This window comes from Benincasa hispida, chromosome 11, assembly GCF_027475165.1.
Source record: "Benincasa hispida cultivar pf3 chromosome 11, pf3_genome.v1.1, whole genome shotgun sequence".
NCBI lineage: Eukaryota > Viridiplantae > Streptophyta > Magnoliopsida > Cucurbitales > Cucurbitaceae > Benincasa > Benincasa hispida.
In genome coordinates, this window is record NC_143488.1 from 68,725,926 (window position 1) to 68,746,085 (window position 20,160).

Sequence of the window (20,160 nt, forward strand, 5' to 3'; positions counted from 1 at the left end):
GGGGAAACTAGTTTTATCTTTTCCGTTTTAGGTTTAATTTCTATTTAGTTCTTAAAATTTAAAATTTTACATATCTAGTCTTTAAATTTTAAATTTTCTTTCAATTTAGTCATTTTTATTTCAAAATTTTACAATTTTACTATTGAGGCTTGAATTTTGTTTTAATCTGGTTCATAAGTTTCAAAATTTAATCTTTTAACCTTAATTTTTTTACTAAATAATCATTGTTCTTCTTTATTATTAACGTAGGTCATTTAGTTTGAAATAACTCAAATAATTATAACTAATTATTTTCCATCACTGAGAAAATTAATTTTGAAATTTTACTTCTTAATTATTTTGAATTAATTAATAGACATTGATCTCGATGACTGAAAGTGGGTATTTAATGAAAAGTTAATATTAAGAGTACAAAGTTTTAAGAATTAGAGATTAAATTGAAACAAAATTCAAATATCAATAATAAAATTGTACCATTTTAAAATTTATGGATTAAATTAAAACTAAACTTAAAATTTAAGTACTTAATGCATAACCTTGTGAGACATAAAGACCAAATGAAAACTATATCAAAACATATGGATAAAAAAATATTTTTCCTTATTATGATTATTTTAACTAAATTTATAATTTAATCTTACCATTACACAATCCACCAAATTGGAAAACAAATGTTGAAAGTGCAATAATCTTATCCTAATATTAGAAAATCATTCCATTTGGTCCTTAAATTAATGTCTTCATCAAATAGTAAATACGATGACTTGATATCTTTAAATAAAAAATGATGATGCAGTGTTTTTTATTTTAAAAAAATTATTGTATAACAAAGTGCACATCATATTTTTCAAAAATTAATTTTAAAATATGGTAAAATTTTAACATTTTTGCATGCTTAATTATGTACACTTATGTAACTCTCATTCTACTTTTAAGAACAACAAATCTCTCTATCCATTTTTTATGCATATGATATAAATATATATAAATCAGTCCAATATAACTAAATAAATATTCACTTATTGACATTTATCAATGATATACGTGTATATCACTCAAAGATTTGATGGTGAAAAACAATATCAAACATCTATCGCAGGTACGAAGTTGCGATATGGTTTTTTCACCCTTCAAAATTGTTGTATTTGGATTTGTCTTTAAATTACGTTAGATTTGTAAATTTGATTGTCAAAATTTGCTATTATTTTAAGGAAAATTATTTTAAATGATAAAACTGTTGAAAATATTTACAAATAATAGCAAAATATCGTTGTTTATCACAAATAGACTATAAATTTTGCTATATTTACAAACATTTTAGTTTATTGTTCTATATTGAAAACAACTCATATTAACATATAGACGACTCTCGCAATTATATTCATATAATTTTAGTATTATATCTATCCAACTTCAAGTGTGTTAATGGTATTGTACTTCCATCTTGTCTTTAATTAACGGTTCTCACAGAAAATTTGATATCTTAATTTTTTTTTCCGCAAGGAATGTGTATATATATATATATATATATATATATATATTATAACTCATACCAACACCAATTAAAATCTAACTTAATTGGTTAAGACTCGTATTTTTAATCGTAAGATCAGAGTTTAATTGGTTAAAACGAAATCAATATCAAAAAGAGCTTAAATAAACATTGTTATAAAAATAAAGGTTCACATATAAAAGGTTGTTTGATTCAAGGTTTTAAAGATGTCTGAAAATAAATGATGCTTGGAATAGAATATCTGAGAATGAGATGTTTAAAAATCAAATATGACTGTATTTAGTTGTATATGAAAGATGCTTTAAGAATTTCATGAAAAAAACCGTGTTTGTGTTTAATTTATGAAATCAAACATGACAATCTTCTATGATTATAATAGAATAATTAATTAAAAAATAAATATCATTTAATGTATCGATAAAAGTTAATTAATCCATAATCAATAACAATTTTAATTATAAATATCTGAAAATCGAGTAATTTATAATGAAAAATAAATATTACATTAATTATAATATAATATCTAATAATTTTTATAATTAATTAAGTTAACATTATAAATCTTAATTTAAATTAAATAATATAAGAAAATATATTTTAATAAACAATATATTATATAAAAAGTAAAAAATATATAAAAATATGATACATTAATAAAAAAAAAATTAAATTTTTTATAAATATATTAGGTTAATAATCAACTGAATGATACAAATTAATCACAATAAATAATAAACATATTATAAATAATTAATAATGATTATATATTTATAATGAAATATCAAATTAAACTTAATTTTAATAAATAATTGTTTGAATATAAAAGAAAAAATAATTAATTATTATTATTGAATAATTTTTTTTATACTAACTAAATTTATCGAATCCTAATTTATTGATTAAATATATTTAAGATATTATAAGTTAATTAATCAATTAGCATTCATTTAATAAGTTTTTATTGAAAAATAAGTTAAGTGAATATTTTAATAGATTATTATTGATTTATTAAAATAAATATTTATATTAATTTTATAAAATTATTATTAATTAATTAAATAATTATATACCAGATGAAATTATATATAAAATTAAAAAAAAAAGATAGAAGGGAAAAAATGAAAAAGAGAATTCACCGCTTTTTAAGGGAATAGAAAAAACCTTTCTCGAGAATAGCACTGTGAAACAAAAATCTATTTTGTACGTTGATGTCAATTCTTAGGCAAAAAAAACCCTCTAATTAGACGATCCCTACCTGTTTATGAAAGTCCATTTATATATATATATATATATATTTATATTTAGTATCACTAATAAATAATAATAATGTCAATAAAATAGTATCCTAATAGAAAAAATAATGTCAATATTAGACCGTTGATTTTACTGACAAAAATAAATAAAATAACAGGCCCTCGGATCCATTTCCAGCTTCAATTTACGAGAATTCTCCCAAATTTTCCTTATAAAAACAAACAAATCAATAATAAAAGGACATATCCGCCAATGCTTCCGATCCTCCTCGCCGTTCTCCGCCATTAACGATCATCGGAAAGAAAAAAATAATCTTCAAAAAAGATGAGCACCGTCTGCACAACGAAGTACTGCATCGGCACCGCCGGCAGTAGCCGTCCACCGCGCGCGGCGTACATCAACCTCTACAACTGGACGGATTCAGACAACGAGATCGTGAAATCGGCGATTCCGAGAGCAATCCGCAGAGTTCCGGTAGTGGATGGAGTATCGTGCAGGCAAATGTACTTGAGGAGCTATAAATTTTCGACGAAGAAGGAATCGGTGCCGGAGAAAACGAGGAGGTGTTTGGGGAAAGTGAAGGAGAAATTAAGTCAGAGAAAGAGGAGAAGATCGGGCGAAAAGAGGAATCTGAATCGGAATCGAAAGAGGAAGAGGAAGTGTTTGATTTGGAAGAAGATGAAGGAATTTTCATGCAGTTTCATTCTGTTTGGGATTTTTAGAAGGATTTTGTCATGTGCTGCGAGTATTGATGTGGTGGAACAGAGCAGTGGAAGAAATGGTAATTGATTCTGAATTTAGGGTTTACTCTGTTCTTTATTCTTCTTCATCTTTCTTCTTCCTCCTCTTCTTCTTCTTCTGTAATTGAATTTGATTGTGGATTGCGTTTGTGTTTAGTTCATTAATTTCTAGCGAACTTGATTTCTTTTAACAGATTGAAAATTGAAATCATCTTCATTGCTTCATAGTTCATTCTGATCTTTCTTCTTCCTTCTCTGTTGAAAGTATTCACCGAATAGTTGGTCATCTATGAGCCTTTAATTTTTTCTTTGTTACGTCATAGGTCTGCACTTTAATGTTAATTAAAGAAGAAAAGTTACAAGACTGGTTCAAGAACAATTTAATAAAGGTTTGAATTTCTAATTTTTTTTTAATTTAATTAGACTTTAAAAATGTTTATAAATTTTCAATTTTACACTTTTTTTTAATGGGTCTTTTAAATATAGAATTGTACTCGAAAAAAAGTGAAAAGTTAACTAATACTCTTTGGTAACGATCTTATTTATTTTTTTCTTTTTTTCTTTTTCATTATTTTAAATGAAGTGAGTTATTTGATAGTTATTCTTGTGTGTTGTTTCTTAATTTTAAGAAACATTTCTAAAACAAGGGTTAAATTTAAGAAACTACGACTTTTTTATTTCTTCTTTTAAAAAAAGGAGTCGAGCATTCAAATGATTATGTAGAGTGATGAAAATATAGTAAGAAAAAACAATTGCGAGACAACAATGATAGTTTTGAAAAAAAAACAAAGGATTAGAAGTGTACATGGATTGGAGTGAGGGTATTTTTTGGACCAATTCGAATTTCGAGTTGGTTAGATTGACAACCCAAATGACCCAAATAAAGTTTCCAACCCAACCTTTAAAATTCGAGTTGAGTTGGATTGTCGGGTTATAACTTATTTTTTATTTTTAATGAAAAATATGTAAATTTATTATACAACATATGACTAATAACTAAAATCTCATAAAATTCAAATGTTAAATACCAAATATCTATGATATTTATTGCAAACTTTAAACAAAGACAAATATCATAACAGTTTTAAAAGAAAAATATTAAAAATTTACAAATTAATCAATACAAAGTAATCAAAATTTAAACAAAGAGGAATATATATATATATATATCTATATCTATCTATATATGATATAATTTGGGTTGGGTTGGGTCAACTCAAATTTTTTTTTAACCAACGCACATCCAATTCAACCCAATAAAAATATAAAAACTCAACCCAATACAAGAACAAAACTAACCCAACTCAATCTTTACATTTTAGGTTGGATAGTCCGGATTGTTCGAGTTATTTGAATAAATGACTATCAAACCAGACTTCAAGTTATAACCAAATTAATTTTGGTTTTAGTTACATTTTAAAGAAATTATGATGGCTTGAACACGATATTTTAAAAATATTCTTCACCTTTACCCAAAACACATTTTAAAACTTAATTTTCTGAAAAACAAATATCATTAATTCATTATGCTTACATTTGCCCTTTTGTTAAATAGACCATTAAAGAAATTACTACCAAAGGTAATATTTAAGTTTTTATTTAATATCTATCACAAAAAGATGACAAGATACATTTGGTAGGCTAAAAAAAATCATAATCTAAAATTCTAATGATTATTTTAATCAATTAAAAAATCAACCTTAAATAAACATAATGTTTTAAAGTAATGGAAGTTAATTCACAACTAATTTTTTCCCTCTCGTTTTTATGTCTTCCCTAGTTAATATTAAATATTTAAATATCAAAAGAAAAAAAAAAAGAGACTATTTCAACCTCTCTTTTTACTAATAAAGAGAGTCAAAAAAATAAAATAAAATCAAATAATTAATAAACTTTGTTTTTTCAAACGTAATAAATAGATTTGAAGGAATATTACATAAAGAAAAAGTTAAAAGCAAAAAATGGAAAATATTACTAGAGGGGATATGATTTTGCTTAGGATTCTTTTGGTTGAAAAAACATTTCCACCCCTTTCGTGGGGCTGGTCTCCATACTTGGACGGAAATTTTATATATTTTATAATTTATTTACCTAATTTCTTTTGCCTTTACCGAAAAAGATAAAAATAATAAAAAAATACAAAATAAAATTTATATTGTACGAGTTTAATAATTCAACTCAATGATTCAAATACATTTTCCTAAAAGCCCCACATTAATGTATATGAGAATCAAAAGAGTCCAAAAGAAAACTCATCAATGCTTTAATATTACCAAAAATGTTACCATTCAAACCATGTATAAAGATTTTGGTTAAAATATTTTATTACTCCTTATAAATTTTATTTCATTTTAGTCGGGTAGTTTCAATAAATGTTAAGATTAGTTTTTAATGTTAGCTTAGTGTTATATATATATTATATAAAATCTTTTAGATCTTCCTCTATTATTTTTTGACATTTGTATCTCACTTTGCATTGAAATTATTATTATTATTAATGAACTTCGAATAATATTATTCAACCTATTTTGATAAAAATAAACTTTAAAGGAGTACTTCGAAATTTATTAAAAACGATTTAAATTTTAACATTTAAAAGTATACAAAAATTGATATTTTAACTAGAATTTTAACTTATAATAACAAAATTAAATTTCTATCATGGTTTGACATTTCCACTACTTGTAACAATTTGATAAAGCATACAAAATATCAACAATAAATCACAATTGTGCATAAACATGTTAATAATAAGAACCTTTGATTTAGTTAAAAATGATAAGAATTCTAATTTGTTATATTTTTAATCTTCTTTACACAATTTTTATTCATATAATTTTATACATAACAATCTAAAAATCTCTAACCTCCAAAAAAAAATATATATAATTATGATTGAGTTGAATTCATTTTACACTTTATACTAATTATATTAAGTTCACATTAATTATAAAAGTTATTTAATTAATTGTACATGTGAAGGTGGAAAACCATTTTCGGTAAAGTTTGTTAATAATTAACCGGAAAAAAATTTGGTCAAACTCTTAACTTTGATTACTATTATTGTAATAATTGCCCATATGAAAAAAAAAAAAGTGATTAATTTTATTTTTTTAATGATGGATAATCAAATATGGGACCTAATGTAAATTAAAATTAACTGATTGGAATAATGTCACTATCAATGATGACTTAGCATAAAGAGCCTGCTTGCTTTTCAAATTCAATAGGGTTTGGTATAAGATTGTTGACATTTTTTGAAGATGATTAGAGATTGTTACATAGTCAAAAGAGTGATTTTATTAATGATGTTAGTCAAAAGGGTGATGTATTAATGATGTTAAATTTTGATGTGTATGTGTAAGAAGTGGGGAATTGTCTGAAATAGTTTAGAAGGTTTGGATCTTTTCACAGATAATATCATACTTTTATTCGCTAATTGTTTTATTGGATCATTTTAGGAGAAATTTTGGACCAATAAAAAATTGTCACGTCATTTATGACGAAATTCAAAATCATCAAATTTGGGACCAATTAGGAGTTGACATGTATCCCAAAATGAAGTTGAATACAAATTCTGATGATGCCACGTGGTTTCATCGTGACCGTTGAATCAGATAAGATTAATTTAACCCAATTTGATATTATTGTTTAGGTTAAGATCCAACTAAGACAAAAAAAAAAAAAAAAAAAAAAAGAATTTGACCCAAATGTCAAAACAAACCCAAATCAAGCGTTTAGATTCCTCAAATCAAGCGTACGCATTTGAATGAGAGAGAATTAGAGGAGGATCAAATACTAGAGATCGAACCACATCGCATTAAACCAACATCAACATCAAAATCAACTCAAGTTCAACTTCAAGAAATAAGATTTCTCAAAAAACCTCGTACGAACAACGATCATCCAATAAATCATCAAGCCTGAAGATCAATCATCCAAGAAGATCAACAAACTCAAAGGCCAATCATCCAAGAGGATCAACAAGCTCAAAGGTCAATCATCCAAGAAGATCAACAAGCCCAAAGGGCTAATCATCCAAAAAGATCAACCACCTCAAAGATTATAGTTTATTTTAAAAGCATCAAAAGATTATGTATTAGAGATTGTACTTGCTATACAAAAATCAATACAAATACAACGTTCAAATTCCACAAATTAGGTTTCTTTGGAAACCTCGTGCGAACAAATTGCCACACCTGGTGAGATCTCTCTACCTCTCATCTCTCACTCAACATTCAAACAAATCAATGGCATCAAAGCAAGCTGCATCCAAAGTTACCGTCGGAAGCGACACTTACATAAAGTTTGTCATCTTGGAGAAAATCTGGGAACAACTGATGGAATCTCTTAAAGGCGGAATCGTCATCAGAGAAAATCCTTTGTTTGACAACTATGCTTCTACTTTTGATCCATCAGGGAAAGAATCATACTTTGATGTAGTGTTTGTCATGATGACTGATGTAACGACTGAGTCGGCCATGACAGAGATGGAAAAGAAAATAGATCTCCTAATGAAAGTTATTAAAGAGCGAGGTCATGAAATCGCCGCCTTAAGAGATCAAATGCAGGCTCGATAAATTGCAGAGACAAGTCAAACTCCTATTGTCAAAACCAATGATAAAGCAAAGACTATCTTGCAGGAAAGTCAGCCACCACAATCCACCTCTGTCGCTTCCTTGTTAGTTCAACAACTGCAGGATGTGATCACAAACTTTATAAGAGCTTAGTACGGAAGATTGTCGCAAACTTTTTTTTTTGTACTCCAAGTTGTACACCAAAAGAATCAATAACTTGAGAATGACAGCTGCGTACCAACCTCTAAAGTGCCAACAGTTTAATGGAAAAGACAATCCAAAACAACATGTTACTTATTTCATTAAAACTTGTGAAAATGCAGGAACTAAAGAAGACCTGCTAGTCAAGCAATTTATCAAAACCTTAAAAGGGAATGTTTTTTATACTGGTACATTGATTGGGATCCATAAGTGATTGACAGTTGGGAAGAGCTAGAAAGGGAGTTCTTGAACCGCTTCTACAGCACAAAGCGCACTGTTAGTATGATGGAGCATGAACACCAAACAATGGAAGGGAAAGTCAGTCATCGATTACATCAACCGATGGAGAGCTTTGAGTATGGATTGCAAAGATAAACTCGCTGAATTATCTACAGTGGAGATGTGCACCCAAGGCATACACTGAGAACTTCTCTACATTCTGCAAGGGATAAAGCCTCGTACATTTAAGGAGTTGGCAACACGCGCTCATGATATAGAGTTGAGCATCACCCAACAGGGGGACTAAAGATTTCCTACTCCCTGAAGAGAGAAAGGACAAGAAAGAAATCAAAGGCACTAAAAAGATTGTGAATAGTGCCATAACAGAATCTATGATCGTAAATACGATCTCGCTAAAATTTGCCTTCAAAGAAAAAGAAACAAGGTTTGAAAGAAATCATGATGGTGGCCAGAAGCATCGCTCAACTTTAAAAGAAAGATGGGAGAAAGTTTTTCCATTCTCTATCTTTGATGTTGCCAACATGTTGGAGCAATTATTAGAGAAATAACTTATTCAATTTTCGGAGCAAGCGACTAGAACAAGCAGGAAAAGTAAATGATCCTAACTACTGTAAGTATCACCAAGTCGTTAGCCACCCAGTGGAAAAATGTTTCATACTGAAAGAGAAAATTCTAAAATTGGCTCGTGAAAAGAAGACTGACTAGATTTGGATGAAGTAACTCAGACAAATCATGCTACAATAGCAATGCCTTCCAATGTTCCAATGTCGACCACGTTTTATGACCAGAGAGAAAGCATAATCCAGTTTTAGACCTTCGAGTCTATAGTTGTTCGGTTCCAACAAGAGATCCAAACGATAAACTCCCAAAAGAGAGATGAGCATGTTGAAGATAACGACAAAGGGTGGATCCTTATGACTCGTTAAAAAAGAGGAAAGTCGAGTTCCATCCAAAAAGAAGTTGCACTTCCGTCACAATTACAGAAGAGGAAGCAAGACCCGAAAAAAGAAAAGACTAAAGAAGGCATGGAAACCTAAAATCATGCAGAAAGAAGATAATGACTTCCCCTAGGCCCTAACTTTGACGACCGGTTACTTTGGCAGAATTCCTCCCAAGAAGTTTCCTCGATAATCGTCAAGAGGAAGTATTAGAAGTTATTGCATGTCACGTTGTCGGCATAGTGGAAGTCGACAACAATCATATAACTACTAAAGAAGTCGATGATTAAAAAGAAATTGAGCAAAGAATTTATGTCTTCGATCGTATCAAGCCTTCAAATACTCGATCTTCAGTCTTCCAAAGATTAAGTATGGCCACGATAGAAGAAGAAAGCCAATGTCCAATGTCTATTGCAGCTCAAACTTCAACTTTTAAGAGGTTAAGTATCTTCACATTAAAGAAAGATTGACCTTCAACATCTGTTTTTTATCGTCTTAAGATGATAGGCGATCAACATAAAAAAAAGATGAAAACCTTGAAGGTAATACTATTTCATGAAGAAAACAATGACGAAAAGATTCACAGTCGTGTTCTTTCATGCATGAAGAGGAAATTGTCTGTTGATATAAATATAGAAGGTTCCTTGATGGTGAAGTCAAAACTCATCATATTGATGAATCCTATAAATGAAGTGGATGATCAAAGCCATGATGAAATAAGAGCTTTTGAAGTTTAAATATAGAAGCTCCTCATCGTAAGAGCCTAAACTGCATGTTGCTCCTAGCCCGCATGAGCTTAAAAGGTGAACGACAAAAAAAAAAAAAAAAGGATTTTACTACGTTATGACTTGATCCCTGTCATTGTAAAGGGTACGTAGGCAACTTGAAGGAAACTTTAAGTTCAGTCCAAACAAAAAAGAAAAGGAAAAAAAAGCAATAAAAAAAAACCCTCATGAACTTCATGACTTGATCCTTTTCTTCAAAGATACATAGACAACTTAAAGAAATTTAAGTTCAATCCATCAAAAAGTGGCATAATCACCTTATGTCGACGATATAAAAAAATTTGATGTTGTTCATTTCTACTGGGGGGCAACAGATGTTCATCTCTGTTGAAGGCAACACAATAAATTGAAGATGTTCATCCCTACCGGGGGCAACACAATAAATTGAAGATGTTCTACCCTGCTAGGGGCAACGCAAAAAATTGAAGACGCATATCGTCTGCACGATTCTACACAGGTTGGATGTGTACAATAAGGTTATCGCTAGAAAATTCAATTATATTTTCGCTCACTTAAATAAAGAAGTAGTGATGGGCGTTGCTTACTTCAAGTTCGAAGCATCACTCATCTATAGTTCAACTCTTTATATTCAGCTATAGAAGTTCTTCAAGATCAATTTCAGAAGTTTTGTCGATGCTTCTTTAAATTAAAGATTAGAGGCTTCGTTGATGATTTTCCATCTTCAAGTTTAGAGGTTTCGTCGATGCTTCTCCATCTTCAAGTGCGAAGGGTTCGTTTGATGCCCCTCCATCTTCAAGCTTAGAGGCTTCGTCAATGCCTCTCCATCTTCAAATTCAAAGGCTTCGTTGATGCTCCTCCATCTTCAAGTTTAGAAGCTCCATCAATGCTTCTCCATCTTTAAGTTCAAGGGATTCGTCAAAGCTCCTCCATCTTCAAATGTAGTGGTTTCATTGATACTCCATCTTCATGCTCAAGTTTGGAGGCTTTGCAATGTCATCTTCATTCTTAAAGTCACGAAGTCAAACTTAATGTGGAAGATTCATCGGTGCGTCGTCAAAATCAAATGCGGAGGATTTGCCAATGCTTTGTCAAACTCAAGTGCAGAGGATTCGTCGACGCTTCGCCAAGCTCAAATGTCGAAGATTTATCGATCTTCGTCAAACTCAAATGCAAAAGATTCGTCAATACTTCATCAAACTCAAATGTGGAGGATTCTCCGATGCTTTGTCAAACTCAAGTGTGAAGGTTTTGTTGATGCTTCTCTATCTTCAAGTTCAGAGGCTCCGTCGGTGCTCCTCTATCTTCAAGTTTAGAGGTTTCTTTGATGCTTCTCCATCTTCAAAGTTCAGAGGTTTTGTCGATGTTCCTTCATCTTAAAGTTTAAAGGTTTTGTCGATGTTTTTCCATCTTCAAGTTCAAAGGCTCTGTCGATGTTCCTTCATCTTCAAGTTCAGAAGCTTCGTCAATGCTCTTCCATCTTCAAGTTCGGAGGCTTCACCACTTTCTCTTCGAAGTCAGGTTTGGATGCTTCGATTCCTCTTCAAAATATTGTTACAACTTCTTTCCTTCTCCAAATTGTCGGTACAACTTTGCTTCCTCCCAAAAAATGTTGGTAAGGCTTCGCTCCTTCTCTAAAATGCTGGTGCGACTTCACTCCTTCACCAAAATGTTGGTGCAGCTTTGTTTCTTCCCAAATAATGTTGGTGAGACTTCGCTCCTTCTCTAAAATATTGGTGCAGTTTCACTTCTTCTCCAAAATGTTGGTGCAACTTTGCTTCCTCCCAAATAATGTTGGTGCAGCTTCGCTCCTTCTCCAAAATGTTAGTGCAACTTCACTCATTCTCCAAAATGTTGGTGTAGCTTTGCTTCTTCCCAAAAAAATGTTGGTGTGGCTTCGCTCCTTCTCCAAAATAAGGGTGCAACTTCACTCCCACCCCAAAATATTGATGTAGCTTCGCTCCCTCTCCAAATATGTTAATATAGCTTCACCTTATATGCAAAATCAAGTTTGTCTGCTTGGCTCCGTCTCATACGCGAGAACAACTCTAGTCTGTCTGGCTTCGCCTCATATGCGATCCGATCCACCCTACTCAAAAGCTTGATAGCATATTCTCCCCATCTTCAAAGTTTGATAGCATATCCGCCTCATTTTAAAAACTCGATGGCATATTTGCCTTATCTTCAAAGTCGAATCAAGAAGTGATCAAATAGGGTTGTTGGACCTTTCCGAGGTCATCCCTATGTTGATTGACAAACAACGATATAATAGGCTAGACCTTTTCGGGGTCATCCCTATGTGGATCAAATAGAGATTGTTAGACCTTTCCGGGATCATCCCTATGTTGATCGCGATATAATAGGGTAGACCTTTCCCAGGTAGAGATATAATAGAGCAGACCTTTCCAGGCATCCACATGTTGATCAAATAAGGGTTGTTAGACCTTTTCAGGATCATCCCTATGTTGATTGAAAAACGACGATATAATATGGTAGACCTTTCCGGGGTCATCTCTATGTGGATCAAATGAAGATTGTTAGACCTTTCTGGGGTCATCCTTATGTTGACTGAGATATGATAGAGCAGACCTTTCTGGGGTCATCCCCATGTTGATAAAATGAGGGTTGTTAGACTTTTCTGGGTCATCCCCGTGTTGATTGAGAAGCGGCGATATAATAGGGTAGACCTGTAACGACCCAACTTTTTTAGTACTATGATAAGGGTCGTTACTCATAATTACACATTTACATTAAAAAATATTTTGACCATTGAGGAAACTAAATTTAATTAAAATAATAAAGACATTTTTCTAAAATAAATAACAAATAAGTAAAACCTTTGTCCAGGGCCCCTAAAATAACGAAGAAAAAATAACATAAACAAATAAAATGTTGAACAACATCGAATTTCAAATCAAAACTTTAAATAGCTTGAAAACGTAAACTGAGGGGAAGCGATTTACATGTCCCATATGGAACGATTATAGGTCTCTCTCGTCACCCATCGGTCCGTTCCTATCCTTACTTGAAAAAGATAAATTAAGAAAGGTTGACTATAAAATACTCAGTAAGTGATCCTATTACCAGGATCAGACTATGCATCCACGAGCAGAGAATGATGGGTCGTGGCTCAAACAACTACATCTATCTTAGATGATGAAAAGAAACCAAATGACGTTCTTTCTTGCCTTGACTCCCATGTCTAGTGGCCTGATGGCACACCTCAAACATGGAAAAGTATCATAAACGTGAACCTGTCGATTCGTATGTCTAGCGGTCCATAGGCACATCGTCAAACATGGAAAAATAACATAAACGTGAATATGTCAATTCACACATGTTTAGCGGCCCGAAGGCACATCGTCAAACATGTAAAAATAACATGAATGTGAACCTGTCGATTCACACATGTTTAGCGGCTCGAAGGCACACCGTCAAACATGAAACTAGACCCTTCGATCCTCTGAAATAAAACATGCATCAAGGCGAGACGGTAAACTGTCCTATTGGTTTAATCATGCATCAAATACATAATTTCAATACTGTTTAGAATTTCAAACATGCTCATAATACTCATAACTGTCATGCAACAAGTATATCACAACGACAAAATCATGCTTCTAGAGTCCATTAATTAACTTTAAAAATCTAACCTAGGTTGCCTGGCACGAAGGCACCAGTAATAGTACCAATTACCTCAAATTAAGTCAAGGACAGTTATCTCGACAATTAATTTCAACAATTTACTTGAACTAATACCAACGAAATGATCGAATGATTGTAAATCCTGCTAGAAAGCACGCCACTAATCTCCCAACTTTGAATAGTAAATGTTCAAAAACTCGTTTCCCTCATTGGATAGTGACTAGAAATGCTCCCAAACTTCAATCTAGAAGCGAAATGTATCAACCAATTTGGGCCAAAAGTTAATTGGTGGTCAAGAACCTCCAAGAATTCTAAAACTTACCTAAAATATCAATTTCGGTGACAATGACATCAGCGGTGGTGACAACCATAGCGGACGGCATAAATTGTTTAGGCTAGTGGTTGGTAGTGAGGGTCTTGCATAATGAGGGTTTGCGAGGGTGAGAGAGAAGGGGAATTTCTAGTTTTACAAATTTTATTTAGCAGCGATTACGAACAAACCAGAGCTTCGAACAACGATCCAACCATTCAAAGTGAAACTCTATGTCTCGAACAGACTGACCAAATTTGAGTATGATCCAACGGTTCAAACTCCAACAATTGACAATTTTGTGGAAGCTATCGTTGAAAAACCGACTAGCTTTATCCCCGATTTTTGGCATCTTCTCACTCTCATTTAATTTCGAAAATTCTCAATCCTTCCAAATATTTAAATCAATTCAAAACCACATGAAATTAATTATCTCCTTAATTTTTTTTTTATTTTTTTAAAGTTGACCCTAAAATTCAAAATTCAAGATAATTAGTTCAAATATCTAATAATTAAATTCAATTTAACTAATAAAAGTTTTTCAATTATTTCAATTTAATCTCAATTTTCCAAATGAAAGGAAAATTTAAACTCAATAATTTTAGATAATTAACTTAAATTTTCCTGAAGTTCAGGATGTTACAAGACCTTTTCGGGGTCATCCCTATAAGGATCAAATGAGAATTGTTAGGCCTTTCCAGGGTAAAGGTCCATGTTAACTGAGATATGAAAGGGTAGACTTTTCCGGGGTCATTTTTATGTTGATCAAATGGGGATTGTTAGACATTTTCAGAGTCATCCCCATGTTTGATCAAAATATAATAGGTCATCCCTATGTTGATCAAATGAAGGTTGTTAGACCTTTCCGGGGTCATCCCATGTTGATCAAAATATAATCTGTCATCTCTATGTTGGTCAAATGGGGCTTGTTAGATCTTTCCGGGGTCATCCCATGTTGAACGGGAAGTGGCGATATAATAGAATAGATCTTTCTAGGGTCATCCCTATGTTGATAAAATGAGGGTTGTTAGACCTTTCCGAGACCATCCCCATGTTGATCAAGAAATAGTGTTATAATAGGGTTATTTATACCTTTCCGGGGTCATCCCTATGTGTTAAGCAAGCGGTAACATAGTGGACCATTACTGTAAAAAAAAAAAATAGTGATGAAAAAACTCACCCTTTGTAAAATAATAATAATAATAATAATAATAATAAAAGACTGACAAGTTGGCAAAAAAGAAAAGGATTACTCCTTCGATTGAGTAGCTGTAGCTTGTGTAAACAAAAAAAAGGGTAGGGCAAGTTAGTATATATATATATATAAAGTAGGAAGAAAAGAGAGACGGAGGAGTGGAAATGAGAATGAGAAAAATGTATGTGGTGAGCCCTATTTATAAAGACCAAGGTGAACTTAAATTTCTAATTTAATTTGGATTTCCTACTAAAATCTTATCTTTAAAAAAGATTTTGATAAGATTTGAATCAAAATATCTTATCTTTTAAATTTGAATTTAAGATTCTCGATGAGTTTGAATGAATAAATCAAATGACATCAAAATCCATTTACATCAATTTTAAATTTGGGCATATTCCAAATTTTATCTCAAATTTATTCCAGATTAAAATTTGACCATATTTCAAATTTTATCTCATATTCAAATCAAATTTAGCTTTTATCCTCAATCCAAATCAAATTTTGGGTAAAATCTCAAATTATGTCAAAATAAAATTTGGCCATATACCAAATTTTATGGCAAATTCAAATCAAGTTTAGCTCTTATCCTATTTCCAAACCAAAATGTGATAAAATCTCAAATTAAAATTTGGTCATATTCCAAATTTTATCTCATATTCAAATCGAATATAGCTTTTATCCTCCATCCAAATCAAATTGAGGGTACAATATCAAATTATCTCAAAATAAAATTTAGTCATATTCCAAATTTTGTCGCAAATTTAAATCAAATTTAGCTTTATCCTATTTCAAATCAAATTGTGATAAAATCTCAAATTAAAATTTGATCATATTCTAAATTTTATCTCATATTCAAATCAAATTTAGTCTTTGTTCTCTATCCAAATCAAATCAAAATTTAGCTTTTATCTTCCATCTAAATCAAATTGACATTTAGCTTTTATCCTCCATCTAAATCAAATTGTGGGTAAAATCTCAAGTTTATTTCAAATTAATATTTGTCCATATTCCAAATTTTATTTCGTATTCAAATCAAATCTAACTTTTATCCTCAATCCAATCAAATTGAGGGTAAAATCTCAAATTTATTTCAAATTAAAATTTGGTTATATTCCAAATTTTATATCATATTCAAATCAAATTGAGCTTTTATCCTCCATCCAAATCAAATTGAAGGTAAAATTTCAAATTTATTTCAAATTAAAATTTGGTCATATTCCAAATTTTATCCAAACTCAAATTGTTCAACTTTGAGATTAAATTACGAATAAAATGTCAAGTTAAAATTTAGTCATATTCCAAAATTTATCCCAAGTTCAAATCATTCAAATTTAGCCTTTTATCCTCGAAGCAAAATTAAATTTGGGATAAAGTTTCAAATTTATCTCAAAAATAAAATTTAGCCATATTCCAAATTTTATCGCAAATTCAAATAAGTTTAGCTTTTATCATATTTCCTAATCAAATTGGGATAAAATGTCAAATTAAAAATTGGCCATATTCCAAATTTTATTAAAAGAATTTCAAATAGTTCAACTTTAAGATTAAATTGTATATAAAATCTCAAATTAAAATTTGGACATTCCAAATTTTATCCCAAATCTAAATCATCCAAATTTAGACTTTTATACTCAAGTCAAATTAAATCGATGATAAAATCTCAAATTCATATAAAATTCAATTTTGAGCGTTTTTCAAATTTTATATCAAATTCAACCAAATTCAAGTTCCAAATTTGAGTTAAAACTTATATACTAAATTCCTAGTTTGACTAACACATCCATTGAGATCAAATTCAATAATAGATATATTTAAATTTCGATTCTAACTTTATATTTTTCGAGATTCATCCACCATATATGTGCATAAATCTCGAAAAAAGTATTTGTTGAATGATAAATTCTGGATCAATCACAAATTGCCACGTCATTCATGATGAAATTCCAAATCATCAAATTTAGTATCAATTAGGAGTTGACATGCATCCTAAATTGAAGTTGAATACAAATTCTGATCAAGTCATATGGTTTGATTTGAATCAAATAAACCCAATTTGATATTATTATTTGAGTTAAAGTCCAACTAAGCCCAAAGATGGGTTGAATTTGACTCAAATGTCCAAACAAGTCCAAATCCAACTAATCAGACCAAAGCCCAAGGCCCAGGCCAATGGACCAATCAAACCCAAGCCCACAAGGTTCACTAGAGAACTCTATGAATAAATGACCTTTCTCATTTGTCAATACTATATTCTAGAATACCTAGACTTTGATGTTGACCACAATTGAAGATGGAAGTCGTTTGAAGTTCTTTGGAGATACAAGCATTCTTCCAAAACTTCAACTCCAAGAAAATCATACACTTCCTCAAATCAAATCAAGCGTACGCATTCGAATGAGAGAGAAAATCAAACCAAGCATACACATTCGAATGAGAGAGAATCTGAGGATCAAATATTAGAGATCAAACCATATCGCATCCAGTCAACATCTAAATCAACTCAAGTTCAACTAAAAAAAAAAAGTTTTCTCCAGAAACCTCGTACAAACAATGATCCTCTATGAACTCATCAAGCTTCAATGTCGATCGTCCAAAAAGATCAACAAGCTCAAAGGTCGATAATCTAAGACGATCAATAAGCTCAAAGGTCGATCATCCAAGAAGATCAACCACCTCAAAGATTATAGTTTATTTTGAAAGCATCAAAAGATTATGTATTAAAGATTGTACTTGCTATACAGAAATCAATAGAAATACAACGTTCAAATTCCATAAATTAAGTTTCCCTGGAAATCTCGTGCGAGCAGTGTCATCTCGGCCTTGATCGATACCAAAATCAATACAAAACATTTTTTTTTTGGACACGTTTGAACTACCAATCTATTGCTTTCTTGGTGGCATTCAAGACGAGGATAGAGATTGAAAAAGGAACAAATAGTGAAAAGCTTATTGTACGGTTTTTTTTCCTTGACTATGAAAATTGAACAATCATCTCGCTCCTCGTGAAAGAACTTTAAAAAAACAAACATCTTCATAATATTCCAATCAACAATGAATCCAATATAGTAAATTTTCCTCAATATTATGTGAAAAATAATTTAGGATTCGTATCTTCGTCTTCTATCAGACTTACTTATTTGTGATTAAATTGCAAATCTAATTTCCGAACTTTGAAGTTTGAGTCTATTTAATTATTGAAATTTCAAAATCACAAAGTTAATCTCTAGACTTTTCTTTTTCTAAAATGCACGAATCTACTAGATACAAAATTAAAAGTTTCGAGCTCCTATTAAATATAAAATTCATATTGCATCTAATAATCAAATTAATTTTAAAAAATATATTTTTCATAGACAAAGTTTGTAACATGAAAAAATGGATTCTTGGGACTAACTACTATGTAATGGATCGGATTAACGAGTACGATATTAATGAGCAATGTTTTTAGATTTTTTTTTTCTTCTCAACTAAACTTCATTCTAAATTTAGTGCAATCTTCTAAGCATTTTGGTAAGCAACATTTTAGAATACAGTTTCACCTTAAATGCATTAAACTGTTTAAATAACACCTTACCATAAAAAAAAAATTATAAAATTTGTGAATAAAAAGTTTATTAACACTATTTACATATCGATCTAAACATAGCTTACTCAATTAAGATATTATAACTTCAATCAAATTGTAACCTATCAAGTCATCTTTCTTAAATAATAGGGAAAAATATAAATATAACAATTAGATCTAGAATGTTAGCGGATAGATATAACATAATGCAATAAATTTGTAGATATAGTAAAATTTAGACCAAACTCTCAAATCCATCACTGATAGATTTTACTATATTTACAATTGTTTAAAATGGTTGCTATTCATTTAATTATTAGTTTTAAAATTACTACCTATTGCAATTACCCTAAATAATAATAGTAATAAGAGATTTTTAGATAAATAATCATCCTTGGGTAATATTTTTCAAAAATATTTTTTCTTTTGTATTTTTTCAATGAAGGTTTTTTTTGTATTTTTTGGACAAATTTGCCTTTTTTTTAATTTTGTTTTTCATCATTGTTTTGTGTATAATTATTTCATTTTTTTTCCTTTTTCTAATCTTCATTTTATATCATTGGTTTGTGTCTAATCATTATTCGAGCCACCTTTTATTATACTTTGTATATTGTTCAATGTGCCTAAGAATGATGTTTCATATTCTAATTCATTTCTAATTTTTTTTGTGTAAAAAACTCTTTTTAATGATTCTTGTTTTTGCTCTTCTTCATCTCTCTTCTTTCGCAATAGAAAGGTGTATGTTTCTTTCTCCCTTATTCAATTTTTTTCATGCATTTTCTTTCTTTCCATTGTCTCCATGCATTATTTCTACCACTCTCCTCGTCTTCATCTTCGTTTTTTCACATTTTTTATTTCCAATTTCTTCATTTTTTTCGTGCTTTCAATTTCGTTTTCTTCATGCATTTTGTCTTTTTTTTCAATTTGTTTCTCCTTTATTTTTTCCCTCCATAACCCTTATGTATTTTTTTATGCATTTTTTTGTTTTTATTTATTTATTTCGATTTTTTTTTACAAATTTAATAGTTTTTTGCACGTTCTTCCTTAGTATTGAAATGAGTTAATTTGAAATGTTCAAATGTTGTGTATACATTTTACTATTTGTAATTTCTATTATTTTTGTTTCTATACTGAGGTATATACTGTGTGCGTGTGTATGAATTTGTTTTTATAACTGTTTGTCTATTGAGATATATATGATATATGAGTAATTTAAATAATCATTTTGCATTTATG

At 30.2% G+C, this 20,160-nt stretch overlaps 1 protein-coding gene across 1 annotated transcript; it reads left to right on the forward strand.

Moving 5' to 3' along the window:
• The first annotated feature begins 2,929 nt into the window (after positions 1 to 2,929).
• LOC150032840 (uncharacterized) lies at positions 2,930 to 3,739 on the forward strand. Its single transcript, XM_090307330.1, has one exon. The coding sequence runs from the start codon at positions 3,092 to 3,094 to the stop codon at positions 3,554 to 3,556; it is 465 nt and encodes a 154-aa protein (XP_090163456.1). The 5' UTR covers positions 2,930 to 3,091; the 3' UTR covers positions 3,557 to 3,739.
• Positions 3,740 to 20,160: the final 16,421 nt, after the last annotated feature.

What these genes read in the sequence shown, in the direction of transcription:
- LOC150032840 (XM_090307330.1), top strand. Translation starts at nt 3,092, where the DNA reads ATGAGCACCGTCTGCACAACGAAGTACTGCATCGGCACCGCCGGCAGT.